Here is a 15,381-nt window from a genome sequence, read left to right as displayed (position 1 = left end):
CTGGGCCACCATATAAAATAAATACCAAAATACAATTAAATAGGAGCAATAGGGACTATTGTTCTACCCCACAGCAGGATGACTGTAGTTCACCAGAATTTATTATATGTTTTATAAAGAACAAGAAGAACTCAAAGATTCCCAACTGTGCTAGTCAGCTTTTCATCACTAGGACCCAAATACCTGACAAGAACAGCTTAGTGGGGGAAAGGTTCATTTTGGCTCCCGGTTTCAGAGGTTCGGTCCCTGGTCAGCTGACTCCACAGAAGAACATCATGGCTGCAGAATGTGGTGGAAGAAAGCTGCTCAGCTCCTGGTGAGGAGGGGGAGAGGAAGCAGAGAGGAAGGGGCGATAGCAGCTTCATTCCACGGGGCTCCAGGTGAGGCAGGAACAACATGGCAGGAGAGTATGGCAGAAGGAAGCAGGTCACATGGTGATCAGAAGAGAGAAAGAGAGAATCCACTCTCCAGATAAAAAATATATACACCCCAATGAACCACTTCCTGGAGCCACACCTGACCTATGTCCAGTTACCACTCAGTTATTCCCATCAGGGGTTAATTCACTGATTAGGTCAAGGCTATAAGCCAATGTTTTCTCCTCCAAACCATCTAGCATTGTCTCACACGTGAGCTTTTGGGGGACACCACATCTAAACCATAATATGATTGAAAAAAAAAATGATCCCACCGCTTTGAAATTGTATCACCGAGGGTCAACCTCACTGCACATTTCATACTTAGAATTTGCTTTGAGATTCAAGCCACTTCATCCTGCTTGAGTTCTATCAACCTGCTTTTCAGCTCAGACTTGCAGATAATAGAGGATACACAGTGGAGACTGGAGGGAGAAAGTTTCATTACAAAGTGACAACTGCCTAGAGTTCCAGGGCCGGAGGGTATTGTGCTGAGCAAGGCTGGCGTTCAACTGATACACACCATCATGGCCGCATCTTTTGTTAAATATGGAAATTCACTCTGATGCCAGTGGGGAAGTAGTTCAGTGCCCTGAGCCCTCCTGTTCCCTCCTGCTGTCTGCACAGCAGACAGAGCCTCCCCACGGCTCTCCTGAGCTTCCCACTACCTGGCCTCTGGGTGGCTTTAAGATGCTACTCAGCACCATGGCTGGCATCTTTTCTGGCTGGTTAGAGCCTGCAACTTAGAAGTTCTCAGGAGTTTTGAATGTCACCTTGATGTCACCTGAGCAAGTTGCTGAGAACTTACCTGTGTAAATGCATGAGTGCTCAGCACTATGTCTGACACAGCACAGAAGCTCAGTGCATGCTAATTCTAATTCTCTTTATCCCTCCTTAAATTTATGTTTCTCTTCCCTGAGTAGTATGCATGGATGCATGAGGAAATTAAAAGAACAGATTTGTCATTTTACCGAGGAATGGGATAAAAAATGGATGAATGGATGTTGGGTTTTTACAATAATGTTTTATTATTAGGAAAGAAATGCATGCTATTTATAATGGGAGGCAGAAAGAGTAGTAAGGAAAAAGGAGGGAAAGAAAGAGAAATTAAAAAAAAAAAGAAATCTGAGTTATACAAAGGAACAACTAAAAGTTCTACCTGTGTCTGTCTCATTCCATGCTAGGACCCAAAGACTGACCCTTGATAAGTTTGAATTACATTCTTCCAGCATGTATGTATATTACACATATACATGGTATACATGTGTTTGCCTTCAGGTATGTCCTAATGAGATCATCTCACCCACATATATCTGCACCTCTTTGATATTTTACTAAACAGTGTTTGAACAGTACATTTCCTAATCACCTATGCGTACCTACCTTATTTTCTTGGTGGCTGTGCAGGATCCCATTATGTGAACCACCCAGCATACCAACGCTGACTTTATGATCCCTAGTTGTTGACCATTATCTTAATTTTCTGCACCTAAAACAAGTTCAGGGCATCTTTGCACATAGAGCTAGCTAGGTAGCTAGCTAGAAACATTGTTCCTGTATGAGAATATTTCTGTAGGATAGATATGTTTCTAAAAGCACAATCAAGGCTCAAAGGGGGACACCCAGGTGTGATATTGGTGAGTATTACCACTAACATGTCACCACACCCTCACATTACTAATGGGTGTTGCTCTTCCTCGCCTCCTCTCCTCATCCATCTCCACTCAGCAACTGCTGTTACAATGGCTGTAGTCAAAACACTCCAAGCTGAAAGCAATCCCAGAGCTCTTCTTACTCTTGACTCTTATTCTCTGCTCTCCAACCACAGCGGCCTCCTCTCAGTTCTTTGAATTTGCTAAGCTCCTTCCACCACAGGCCCTTTGCATATGCCCAAGTTAACTTTGCCTGGAGAAGTTCCTCTCTTTCCTTCTCCAATCTGTCATGGCATGGCTGACTCCCCATCATTCTGATCTCAGCCTGAATGTCACCTCCTCAGACAAAGCTCTTGTCTCTATGTGAATTCTTCTCTTTTGTCTATTGTCAACCATCTTATGTGTTTCTTTAGTTGTGCTTTTTATTGTTTGGACTTATTTATTAGATAATTTAATTTTATTACTAGGCTGAGATTTCCATGAGATCAACCAATGCGTCTCTATTCCATACACAATAGAGACACGTGATAGGCATTAATAAATATACACTGCATAGGAGAAAGGGGTAATGGATGAGCACATAGAGGGATGTTTTAGCATCATTCCATTGGTTAGTAACTTCTCTCTGAACTTCTTTTCTTTGTTTGCCCTGGATATATCTTGTTTAGTATTTTCAAATTAATAATTTGTAGAACCCTCTCATACATCTGATAAAGAAGAGGTCCTCATCCAAAGTTAGAAATTATCTCAAAGTGTATAGCTATGAGTAATGGAGCCACAATTGGAACCTGGCTTTGTCTAGTATCCTGATCCAAGCCTGGTCCGGAGATAACACAACATGCATCAATCCTGCCAATTGAGCAGGAAAGGTAGGACATGGGCATAGATGCCAGCCAGCTACGTCTTTTAGAGCTGTTTGTCCAAAATGTTGAAAAACAGCAGCCACAAATAAGGAATGTTTTACACTGTATCCCCCCCCATGTGTGTGAGATATATGTATCTGTAGTGCCTCAACAGGAAGTTAAGCAAGAGTGCGTTTCCTTATTGCATGTGGCCTGCTCTGAAGTCTTCTATTATCTTTCTGTTGCATTTCGGAGGCTGGTGTGAACCACTGGATTGATTTCACAGTATGTGAGTGGAACATAACCCGAGCCTTAAATCTTCCCCTTCAGAAAGGTTAATAGAGTGCTAGGAGACCCATGGTGGGGATAGATCCTGGCCACTGGCAGAGCTCCGTGCCTGGACATCTTAAGGAGAAGATAGGCCTCAGAGTAAAGGGCTGGTAGAAGAAGCTGGCATGGTGACAGGCAGGCAGGGCCCTCGACAGGGCTTTGTGTCTCACCCTGCCATTCCCGTGGCCAACCCATCAGTGACTTTTGCCCAACCCCAACTCCCTTGGTCCTGTCATCTCTGCATTTTATCTTGAAACTGCTCAATGTGCCCTCCTGAAGGACACTTGTAGCCTCCTTTATCTTATTATCTAAGGGACTCAATTCTTACCCCCCAAAATGTCCCTTGTCCTCTGATCCCCACGTAGGCAGCACCACCATTCTGAAGACACACCCTCTTCCCAGCTGTCCTGCAGCCCTGGTGGAGGTTGTCAGAGAGCCTGGCACATCCTTCCCTAAAGGGCACACTGCCAGGGTCACCCTGGGGGCTACTGGCAGGATGAATGGGTGGAAGTGCCGGAACCAGAGCATCAAGCTGGTTCAGTGAGATGGTTCTGAAAGAGAATCTCCAGCCTACAGAGAAGGGGAGATTGGAAATGACTTCTCAACACCAGAGTGGCCTGGCATTCATATGCTAAACTGCCACTCCGCTCTCCTCCTTCCAAGAACCTTCTGAGTTCTGCATTGTAGAACGTCCCACAGGCTGGTGACTGTGCCCCCGTCTCCCTCATCAGCCATCTCCGCAGTCAATGGCCATCCATTGAGAGAGACAGGCTGGCATTTGCTCCCTGTGTCTTCTCCGTGGATACCCTTCTCTCTCACTGCTCACTCATCCATTCATAAGTTCATTCATTTACTTAACAGTGTTTACAAGCACCTATTATGTGTTTAATGTAGACATGCAAAGCAAAATAATAACTGGTCTTCCCCTAGAGCTCACAGTGTAGAAGCACTCGAGGCTTTATTTTATATCCCTGTATACATTTATAGAATGTCTTCTTCAATGCACACTCTGTGTCAGTGAAGCCTTTCGGGAGACAAGGAACTTAGCTTATGTTTGGGGAAATTGAGTCACTCACCTACGACCCACAGAATTTGATGGGGAAGTTGTCCTATGTCCCCAATTAGAGGTTAGATTCACCTTTCTCTTTGTTTCCTACACTGATTTTATGCCTGAAGTATCCTCTCATTTGGCAAACAACTTGTTACATCTATCCTGCTCTCCCCATCCCCCTGGAATCTTAAAAATCTTACTCACCTTCTCTTTAGAAATATGCACACCAAACTTTGTAGCCATTTATCAAGGCTGGAGTAGCTGGATTGCAGATTAGACACAATTTAGGTAATCCCTTCTATTTCTCAGATTGTGAAATTGCAGTATAATCTGTTTCCACTCCATTTTCTTCTTAGGGTTTATTAGGGAAGAAAGGAGGCAAGATATGTGCTTCAAAATAGAGTCCTTAGAAAGTACCAGCCTGGAGGGTTTTCAGATTTGAATTTTCTTTTCTTTTTTTCCCTTTTTTCTTCTCCAACTGATGGGGAAAGCAAGTACTGCATGTGGCATGGCACGGTGTCCATTTTTGCTTCAGTGAATCTCAGATGAACAAGGTCATCTGAGACCAGACCCTGTCTCAGAGGCTTTTCTGCCTTTTTTCATTGGCTCCTCCTCCTGACCTTGACCCTGGGTCTAAATGCCCAGGCTCAGGCTACAGACAAGCCCTGCCTCAAACAGATAGGAGCTTGGCATCTCAGGCAGCCGTCCTCCAAGCTGTCTCCAGGCTCTCTCAAATAAGATATAGACAGAGATTTGTCATGGAATCACAAACAGGAATGTCACCAAAGCTGTCACCAGAGCCCCTTAAAATGTCACTTCCCAGCATTAATTGCCACGATAGCAAAACAAATGGGTGTTCCTCTGAACATTTGCTCTTCCCTCCTCCTCCTTGGGGATCCTCTTCCCTTCATCCCAGCTCCCTTTTCTCCCTGCTCCCTCTGAGCCCCCCCCTCCTCTTTATCTCGGGGGACCCTCGGGGCATGCTGACTTGATTAGACTGTGCCCAGCAAGGCAGCCCCACCGCACAGTGACAGATGAGGGTGAAGGAGGTTTGATAAATGCCAGAGGCTGAAGAGAATGTTCCCTGATTGATCAGAGCTGGAGCAATTTCCCAGCAGTCAGGGGACTTTGTACCTGTCTTGGCCTCCCCTGAAAGGGCTGGGAGCCACCCAGGGAGGCTGACTGTCAGAATCCAGGGCAGCTCCTCCTCAGGGCTCCTCCCAGGGAGCACCTGCCTCCCCACCTTGGGAATGCAGTGGACGAACACCATCACCCACAATTCTGGTCGGTCCTGGTTTTTCCTAATATTTTCTAAATATACAAGTTACATATGCTCACTGTGGGAAACTTAAAAATAAAGAAAAGCATTAACATTTTTTTTCCCCAGAATGCCTATCGACCATAGTAACTTTTTATTATTTTCCCATCTTTTCTCTTACCTATTAATTGGTTTTTATCATGCTTTTTGATTTAATATTATAAGTATTTCAATGTGTTTAAAATTCTGTCTTATGACTGCCTCATATTTTATTTATTGATGCACATTTTTTTTCTTCGCTATTTTGTATTCAACAGCAAAGAAACCATATTTGGGTTTAAATTTGTTTTTCGCTATCCTGTATTATATCCTCAGGGTATATTCCCAGGAGTGGAATTATGGTGTCAAATGGTCTGAATGTTTTAAAGTTCTTGATATGTATTTAGCTCAGCCTGCTTTTTCAAGTGTGTCTCCATACACACTTGTTCAATAAGAAAACGCTTCTTCATTCATTAAATCCACACACAGCAGTAAAGCACCTACTGTGTGTTGGAAACTATTTAGCACACCGATGATAAAGCATTTGGGAACTATTTACCACAAATAGAAAATTCATGCATATCTGTTTCTATAATGCAACCTTTCTAATGCAGAAAGACTATAAAGAAATGAACAAGGTTGAAATAATATACAATATTCAGTGATGATTATAAAGTGGGATAAATGAAACAAAAAAAGGACCTAGGGTCTGCAAAAAAAAAAGTCATACTGATGAGCAGGGCATTTGAGGACTGAACCATGGAATATGGTTCAGAAGAAGTAAGTCATTTGGATATTTGAGGAAAGAGCTTTGAGACAGAGAGATAGCAAGGGCAAAGGCACTGTGGTATCATTGTATTGAGCATTTAAGGACTAGGAAGCAGCAGCATCAGAGAGAGAGCACTAAAATAAATTAGGTCACAGGACACTGGAAAGAAGGACTAATAGAGCCTGGGAAGCTAGGGCATTGACTTTCACTTTTAGTGAGTGAAGACCGTTGGTAGAATTGATTGATTTCTTACAAACACAGTAAGAAATTTGGGCCAAAATGAGAAGTAAGGATTTAAATTTGGACTTGGTATCAGGAAGGGAGAGACCAGAGTGAAGAGACCAGAGGATAGAGGTTGCACCCTGGAATCTCATGGGTAGAATTCAGCCTTTGGGTCTAGTTGGGTTTTTGTTTGTTTGCACTGGGACATATTTTAAACATTTGAATTAAGTTGTCAATATTTATAAATCACAAAATCTTACATCAAAATCTGCATTTTTCCTCTGCTTGATGACTGGAAGATCCAGGAACCCCAAGCTTCTTTCTGTGTCTTTCAGCATGGGCAGGAGTGGAGGGGTGGCACCTCCCTTGGAAGGGATGCTCTCTCTGGTTTATCCTGAGCACCTACAGGTCCCCTTTCGTAACTGACCCCTGAGAGCTCTTGAACGCTGGACTTGTCTCAGAGCAGGGAGAAATTGAGATGGCCCTTAAGGCTGGTGGGTCTGAGCAGTGGGAAGCGGTACAGTGCCTTCCACAGTGGCATGCAGGAGTCGGAGGGCTTAGGAGATCTAGGTCCTGCTGGACAGGGGGACCTTGCCACTCCCCATTGGCACAAGGGGCAGAGACACTCTAGTGGCAGCAGGAAAGGACTCTACCCCGTCTTCTCTCCAACTCCTTGGTTTTTGTGTTTCTAGCTAGACAGAAACTGTCTCTGCAGATCAGCGGCCCAGAGACCTTTGAGAAATTTGGCAGCAGAGGAGAAAGTAGTCAGCAAGTCCAGGTTCACCTGTCCAATGCACAACACGTGGAAACTGGAGCAAGATCCGAATGCCTGTGAGACTGTCTCCTCTCCTCCAAAACACATTTTTTTTCTCTGCTGGATTTTCTTGCAATTTAAGGAGATCAGGTATATAAAATGACACAGTGCTTTGAATCATTAAGGGGAAGCTCTTATGATCTGTCCTCCCTCCCTCCCTCCTTTCCTTCCTTCCTTCCTTCCTTCCTTCCTTCCTTCCTTCCTTCCTTCCTTCCTTCCTTCCTATTTTCTTTCTTTTCTAAAGTGTTCATTGTGTGTTTGGATATTTGAGGAAAAAGCTTTGAGGCCCAGAGAGAGAGACATATTTACCTAAGGTTACACAGTAAGTTAACCTGGATGTGTGGGGACAGAGGTCGTGGTGGCTGTAACACAGACTTTTCTAACTTTCTAGGCCATGTCACCTCAACATTTCAACCATAGTTCTCCTAAATGGGTGCTTTTTTCTATTCCTATCCTGGGCCTTGATCCTGACAGGTTGTAGGACATTATTAAATATATTTAAAATGCATGAATGAGTGAATGAATGGATGAGTGAGTGAATGAATGGATATCACCCTGACTAGAAGGGACTAGTTTGCTTGCCAGAGAAGAGGCAGATGGACAGCAGCTCTCCGTAACTAGGTCTGCTCACCCTCTTCCTTGGATGTATCACTGCCATTCTTTCCCTTCTTTATGGCCTGGGACCCTCTTGTGTTATTCTCCTCCTGTAAGGCATTGCTCAGAAGGTGGAAGTCTCCTCTCTGAGAAGTCAAGATGTAGGGTGGACAAGCCCTTCCGCCCCACTGTCTCTGGAGCAGGGCAGGAAAAGATGCTGGTCTTTTGAAAGCCGGGTGATCCTGGAGGGACAGCTCTGTGGCTCTGGGGTAGAGGGCACCTACTGCTTCTCACTTAGACAGGTGCAGTTCTGCACTTCCAGCATGGCTGGAGAGGCCACTATCCTACATGCTAGTTGATAACCCCGCCACCCCAGGTACTTGCTCCTATGTAACTGAAAAACTGTGGGTGCTCTTACAGGGGCAGCCCGTAGATCGTCGCTCCTTGACATTTCCAAGGCAGGCCTTTATCGAGTGCCTTTTCTTTTCCGTATTTTAAAACTATGGAACCTTAAACACACATGCTTCCTCTTGTGTGGAATGCACTCTAAAGACCATAGCATCTGGGTAATGTGGCCAGGACCACGCTGTTTGGGTCAACCTGGCAGACAGGACACAGAAGTGGAGAGAGAGGCAGCTTCTTCCCTGGGCAGCACTGCAGATGGCGGGGGTGACTTAGTTATCACAATAGTAAAATGAAGATGTCAGTTTCACAAGAATGTGGAAATATCAAACAACGACGGAGGTGAAGCTTTTGGCAGACTGCAGCATATCACAGCGTAGATGGCAGCTACTCTGCACTGTCACTTTGTTATCATCTTCCCATTATCTATAGGAATTTGTTTCCAGAATGTGTGCGCTGTGTGCATCTCTCCCCCCCGTCTCTCTCTCACACACACACACACACACACACGCTGTTCTCTCTCTCTTCTCCATAACCCTTCTTTCTTTTCCTTCTTAGTCTTTGCAACAATTTGACCCATTATCCACAAATGTGTGTCTGTCGTCTGTCTCTCCTTAGGGATTCTATCTATTTTGCTCAATGTTATGCTTCTTGTTTAGAACATTCCCTGCACAGAATAGACAGCAAGTAAATAATTGAGTGAGTGGACGAATTGAATGAGTAAGTGAATCAATGAATGACTGGCCTGAAGTGTCTTAATTCAGCTTTTTTAGGATCCAAAGAATTGGTTACTTAGTTCAGCTAATGGAGGTTTATTTTTAGTTGCAACTGGAGTAATATTAGTTCCTCTGTATGGACCAAGCTCTGAGATCAGCACTTAATAAATACTGACACCCTAAATCCTTAAAAAAAGAAAGAAAGAAAGAAGGAAAGAAGGAAAGAAAAAATCCTGACGGAGTAGGTACCCCTTATTACCTCAGTTTTCAGATGAGGACACTGGAGTAGAAGGAGTGTAGATAACTTGCCCAGCATTCCACACCTGTCAGAAGCAGGATTCACACACAGGTCTGCATGACCTTGAAGTGCTGACATTTTACTGACACTGTGTTAGCCCTACTGTGTGTGGGAGAACTGTGGGACCCTGCCTGATCACAAAACAATCTCAGGCTTCATGGAGAACAAGCCTTTGCTCAGATCAAACAAGAACTGACACATTGTTTCTGTCTCAAGTAGCTCTACTGAATTTAGCATGTGTCTCTTTTTCTCTGTGCTTCTTTCAAATCTGTCTGAAAAGAATCTCTCTTTGCCTCCTCACCTGGGTGAGTCCTTGGCTTCTTCACAGCTTCTTCGTTTGGCTCATCTCTGTTCCTCGGGAGACAAGCTCTGCCTGTCTGAGTCTTTTCTTAGGTCTCCTATTCAAACACCCCATGAGAGAATTTGTCATTTAATATTGACTATCCTAATGGGAAGTTCCTCACATATCATCACCCACATGCTAATCTGAAGCAGCCACCTCTGCTCAGACATTGGCCAAGATCCCCTGAGCTTTTCCTGGATGGTGGAGTCTTGGGGCACCCTGCAATGAATCCTCTGGATTATGAGGCACCTGCAGCTCCGTTTTACTAAAGCAGGTGGCGGTGGGTGTGACAGCATCCTGTCCTGTCCAGAACAGTGAGGAGTCCATCTGCTCAGAACAGGGCCACTGTGCCTTGCTTCAAAAGAATCTGGTTCCTGAAAGGCTCAGCTTAGCAAAGAGATAAATCAGAGAATGGCAGATTCTTTTCCTAAATGCCTCTTTATTTTACAAAAGCATTCACCACAGGATTCCTTTCAATATCTAGCACTCCACTAGTGCATATAAAAAGGGGAATTTTACCAACTTTCAGCTTACCAACATGTTTAAAGACCCACTAGTTTATAAACCAAAGCACAGTCATAATGGCAGGACTTTCTAGAAATGGTCAGGAGTAGAATGATGGGTGTGGACTGGGGCAGATGTGGGTGTGAACACTGTCCTGCATAGTGCCTTGAGTTTGGATAGTTAATTAACCTGTTAGTCTTAGATTTTTCATCTGTAAAACTGGCTTAATCATATAGTCAGACTCTCCAGGTGTTTTCAGGATTAAATGCAATAATATATGAATAGTCTGGTGTGGGGCCACACTCCATAAATATCAATAATCTTGCAGAAATCATATTCCTTTCCTGGGCCATAAAGATGCCTTCCCACCTGTATAGTGAGCAGTTTGGACCCTTACGGGTCTGAACCTACACTCTTCAGTTTCCTTCTCCTTTACCAGAATCCTGGGACTGTTGATCTGCCCGTGGATTGAGATCAATGGAAGTGCCATATCAATTTATAGTGCCATAATCTAGGTGCATGCAAAAGTCAGTACCATGTGCCCGGCAGGCATGGCTAATGCTGTGTGTATGTGGGAGAGGTTATTAGGAAACCCAGGGAAGAAGAGAGGAAGACTTTCTCTCATGTAAACCCTTATCTACTCACACTTCCTTGTACAGAAAGGATGTCAAGGGGTGAAAGGGCTTCAGTAATGAGTATTCGGAGCCAGCTAGCAAGTGGCAGAGGGCAGTCTCCAGCCCATGTCCATAGCCTCCTGGCTCCAGGACTATTCCTATAAGTGTCCTAAGGAGGTTGGCAGAGAGAGATATCACTTCCTCCTGATTTCCCTGGTGAATGAAGCCTTCAGAGACCAGATGCATCCACTTCATTATAATTATGTTAAGTACGCCTGATTGGCGCTGTTCATCACCCCAGGAAGCGGCCTCGCCCAGCCGACAGACAGGCTGCCTGCTTTGGCTCAGTGAAGCTCCAGCTGTGTCCTTGGCAGTAAAGGCCTGCGGTACCCTGGGCTCTCTTTCAGGAAGACAAAGCGGTGGTATGCAGAGAGGGCACTCACTCCAGTGAGCTCTGCCTTCAGCCTGCCTGTGACCCAAACTGACCTTCTCCTTCCTGCTGCCTCACCCTCTGCAGGCTCTTGACTTGTGTATCTCAGGAGGAAAATGAAATCCAAGAAAGAAGGTTGCTCTTGAGTGCCAGGGTTAGGCCTGAGGTCTGGGAGTCTCCCAGCAGGACCTTGGAAGAGAAAGCAGTTTCTGTACTGTCTCCCCACATCCTCGGAGGTGAAGATGCTTCCCTCTTTAATGGAGCCAGAGGGTGGCACAGAATCTTCTGGTAGAAAGTGCTCAGCTTTGTAACCCAATTGTCCATGCATGGGTTTGGGGAAGGGGGGTGTGGATTTTCATAAGCAAATGGGTGGGGCTGGTGAATCAGAATGACTGCATGTTGGAGGCAGGCTTTGAGGAGGAAAATTAAGTCCATGAAAGATTAATCGGGCAGGCAAAGTGATGGAATAAGGTCCCTCTGTAGGACCTCAGTTAGGAATGTGGGCTCTGAACCCAGGCTGCCCCAGTCCACTCCTGAAATTTACTGGTGCTCACTATCCCAACTGTAAGCAAGCTAATAAACATCCCTGTCTCTGTCCCATCTCTCACTGTCCTCATCTCTAGATGGCGAAAATAAGAGGGTGCATTCCCAAGCTGTTGAAGACAAATGAGTTAATACATGTCACAATGCTTTGAAGAGTACTTATTACAAAGAAAAGGCTCAATTAATGTTACTTATTTTAGTGTGCTGAGAGTCCTCTGCAAATAGATTCGGCGCTTTGTATGCTGCTTTATTTAATTCTCACAACTACTCATCAGTTTGTTCATTCATTCACTCATTGACCCAATGCTGAGACAGAGCAGTGGTAATGGCTGGCCTGCCACTTGCTCTGGGAGACGTTAACCTCTGATGGGGGCATCGGGCCTGAGACTGGGAGGCCAGAACCAAGGCAGCACACAGTTACTAAGGTCATTCATACAGAGCAGCTGGGAGGGAATCATACTGACTTCTCAGGGGGTTACTTGGCCTCTACTGGAGCATTCAAGGAGTCCTCTCTGAAGGAGGAAGGTTTAAGGTGGAGTCAGAAAGACACACAATATCCAGCCAAAGCAGAAGGTGAAGAACAAAAGAAGTGACTTTTGCAAAGATAAGCTCAGCCCATTTGATAACCCTCTGGGGCGCAAACACACAGGAGCCTGGGCCAGAGAGTTATTTCACAAAGGTGGAAATGCTGAGGCACAGAAAGCTGAAGTCATTTTGCAGAGATTATGGAAGTGGACTGAAGAGCTCAGTCTACCTGAGATGAAGACTTTTCTTCTAGCCCCAGTTGAGAGGATGCCAAAATGGGTGACTCCAGTTGCTTTTGCAGTGAAGAAATAACAATTATGTTCTAAGGGATGAATCACACCCCATGGCCCAGTACTGGGATGGCATCAACCAAAGCAGTGACTTAGAAGGTTGGATGGGGCAGGCCTCAAGTGCCCAGCTGCATTTGGACCCATCTGTTCTAATCCCCGAGGGGTTGCAGGTTAGAACTGGATTAATTTCAAAACAACCCTGTCCAAGCTCCAGGGTTTAATATTGCCTGTTTCTCTTGGGTCACTCTTGGTGTGAGGATGCCCTGCTCAGATCAATGGTATTTAAGTGTTTTCAGTTTCTCATTATTCTGTGCGTGTGTGTGTTTTCCCTGAAGCATGCTGAGTTCACTGAGGGAAAGGCACAGGACCTGGGTGAAATCTTATTTATTTTTTTGGAAGGCATGCGGTATAAAATCATTTCTCTCCTGACATTAATATGCATGAGGCTGGCTTGGGAAGTATGGGCAAAGGGGAGAGAGCCCCATGTGACTGGTGTCACGGCCCTACCCATGGCTGCTGGCACCCCATTAATCAGGGGGGAACAGCAGCCTTGTGAACTGTGAAATTGGCAGCCCCCTGACAGCTCTGGGGCCCAGCCAAGCAGGGACTCCATTTCACAGCTGGAAGGTGGCAACCTGGAGGGGGAAGGAGGGCTCTGGGCTCAGTGGGCCAGCTCAATCGTGCTCCCCTCTCAGTCTCCACAGACCCCATGTGAGTCTGGCAGAGGGAAGTCCTCTTGATGAAGGTGAGCAGGGAGAGGGAGGAACTGGCAAGAGAAGGAACAGGCAGAAGGGTAATGGCCTTCATGGCAAACACTGAGAGCCTGCGCTCTGGGCTCAGAAACTCGGCTGTGCACTTTTCAGGGATTCCTTTCTTTAAGGCTATGGTGGTGTCATCCTAAGCCCCATTTTACAGACCAGGACAAATAGGATCTCAGAGAGATCAACTGTTTCAAAAACAAAGATGTGGCAGAGGGAGGACAGGGACTTGTGTCTGACTCCAGAGTCTATGCCTGTCTCCTAGCTACTGACCCAGCTGCTCTGCAGCATGCTGTGGGGAACAAAGCAAAGAACAGGAGGGTCTCATTTATTCGATGGTAAATTACAAACTGAACGCTCCGTGAACCAGGTCCCGGCTGTAAGGACAGGGCTCTGGGGGGATTTGTACCCTAGACGAGTTCGTGGCTGTGTATCAGAGTCAGGTAAATGTGCAGTCACAGCCACAGAACAAGGGTTTGATAGTGTGGGCAAAGTAGACTCTCAGCTCTGACATTTACCAGCTCGGATCTGGGGCAAAGTGGCTACTCGGGGCCTTAGTTTCCCCATCTCTGAAACAGTTATAAGAGCACGCTCAGCTTATCTATTACTGTGAGTGTTAAATAAGATGTTCCATGTAAGAGGTTAGAACAAGGTTAGTGCATAGTAAGCAATCGATACGTTGTTGCCATTGAGGGTGCTGGAGTAAAGATAGAAACAGGTGTCCCAGGAGCACACAGGAGATGGCACTGGAATGTGCCAAGAATGGCAGGGAAGACTTCCCATTGAAAGTGATGTGAGAGCTGAGTTCTGAAGATGAGAAGTTCATCATTCCCCCCAGGGGCTGGAAGAGGGGATACGCCAAGGCTCTGAGGCAACAGAGACAAACTGGCACATTCTAGGAACTAAGAGAAGTTGAGAGTGACTGAAACAGGGGCCATGTACAGTAATGGCAGACTGGAGAGGAAGACTGGATCCTTCATCAGGAAGGCACTGGGGAGCCCCTGAAAATGTTAACGAAGTAGTGCCACACTCCATTATTATTATTATTAGAGCTAGGGATTGAACCCAGGACCTTGTGCATGCGAGGCAAGTACTCTACCAACTGAGCTATAACCCCGGCCCACACTCAGTTATTTTTCTTCCCAGAAAGGTCATTAAGTTGGCAGCTTAACCTTAGGTTAGAATTAGGACAAGGAGCAAAAGATGCGTTGAAGACCACTCACTGCTGGGATCCAAGTGAGAACAGCGGAGGGAGTGTGTTCCAGGAGAGGGCACCTCAGTATTGATCAGGGCGTGGACCTCCCTGGGTTTTATTGAAAGCCCCGCTGCAGATCTGCCATTTGAATCAGGCACCTTGACCTCGACCTCCGTTTGCCCGGTGCTAACAAGACCTGGTGTTTTCTGAGGGAAAATCCAGGTCTGCCATCCTGTATCCTTAAACTGGAGGGTGAAGAAGGGAACGTCTAAGGGAAAGAGATGGCAAAACAAAGGCAAGGGGTAGGACAAGTCCCTAAACACAGATTTTTCGACAGACCTTCAGGTCAATGGCAGATCTGCAGTGGGGCCCGAAGGGAAACCTGGGCTTGGGGACCTAAGAGTGAGGAAGAGAGGGCTGGGGGTATGGCTCAGAGGCAGAGTGCTGCTTAGCAGGCACAAATCCCTGGGTTCCTTCCCAGCACTGAAAAGCAGGAGAAAGAAAGAAAGAGTGGGGAGGGAGGGAGGGAAAAGAAGGAAAAAGAGAGAAGGAAGGAAGGAAGAGAAGGAAGGAGAGAGTGGGGAGAGAGAGAGGCAGAAGAACCATGCCTCTGTCCCTTGGATGGTTGTAGGCAGAGTAGAGGTGCCCTGATGTCCCCATGTGCACTTGCCTATACTGAGAGCAGGATGGGGGGATACAAGACCCGAGGGAAATGCAAGATGGGGAAACCACTGAGAAGTGGAAGAAGAGGGGTTTCCTTTTAGGACCCGAAGAGA

The 15,381-nt window shown here is 45.8% G+C and overlaps 1 protein-coding gene across 3 annotated transcripts in view; it reads left to right on the top strand.

Annotated features, from left to right (window-relative positions):
- Positions 1-15,381, top strand: part of Astn2 (astrotactin 2) — an 833,116-nt gene that overhangs the window by 191,670 nt on the left and 626,065 nt on the right. For 2 of the 3 annotated variants that reach the window (XM_026393325.2, XM_026393324.2), the window contains exon 4: positions 424-426. The exons of the other annotated variant lie outside the window; for it this stretch is intronic. In XM_026393325.2, the coding sequence (XP_026249110.2) occupies positions 424-426 (3 nt within the window). The remainder of the gene's footprint in view (positions 1-423; positions 427-15,381) is intronic. 3 annotated transcript variants of the gene reach the window in all.

This window comes from Urocitellus parryii, chromosome 4, assembly GCF_045843805.1.
Source record: "Urocitellus parryii isolate mUroPar1 chromosome 4, mUroPar1.hap1, whole genome shotgun sequence".
NCBI classification, from domain to species: domain Eukaryota; kingdom Metazoa; phylum Chordata; class Mammalia; order Rodentia; family Sciuridae; genus Urocitellus; species Urocitellus parryii.
This window is presented reverse-complemented; position numbering and strand designations above follow the sequence as displayed.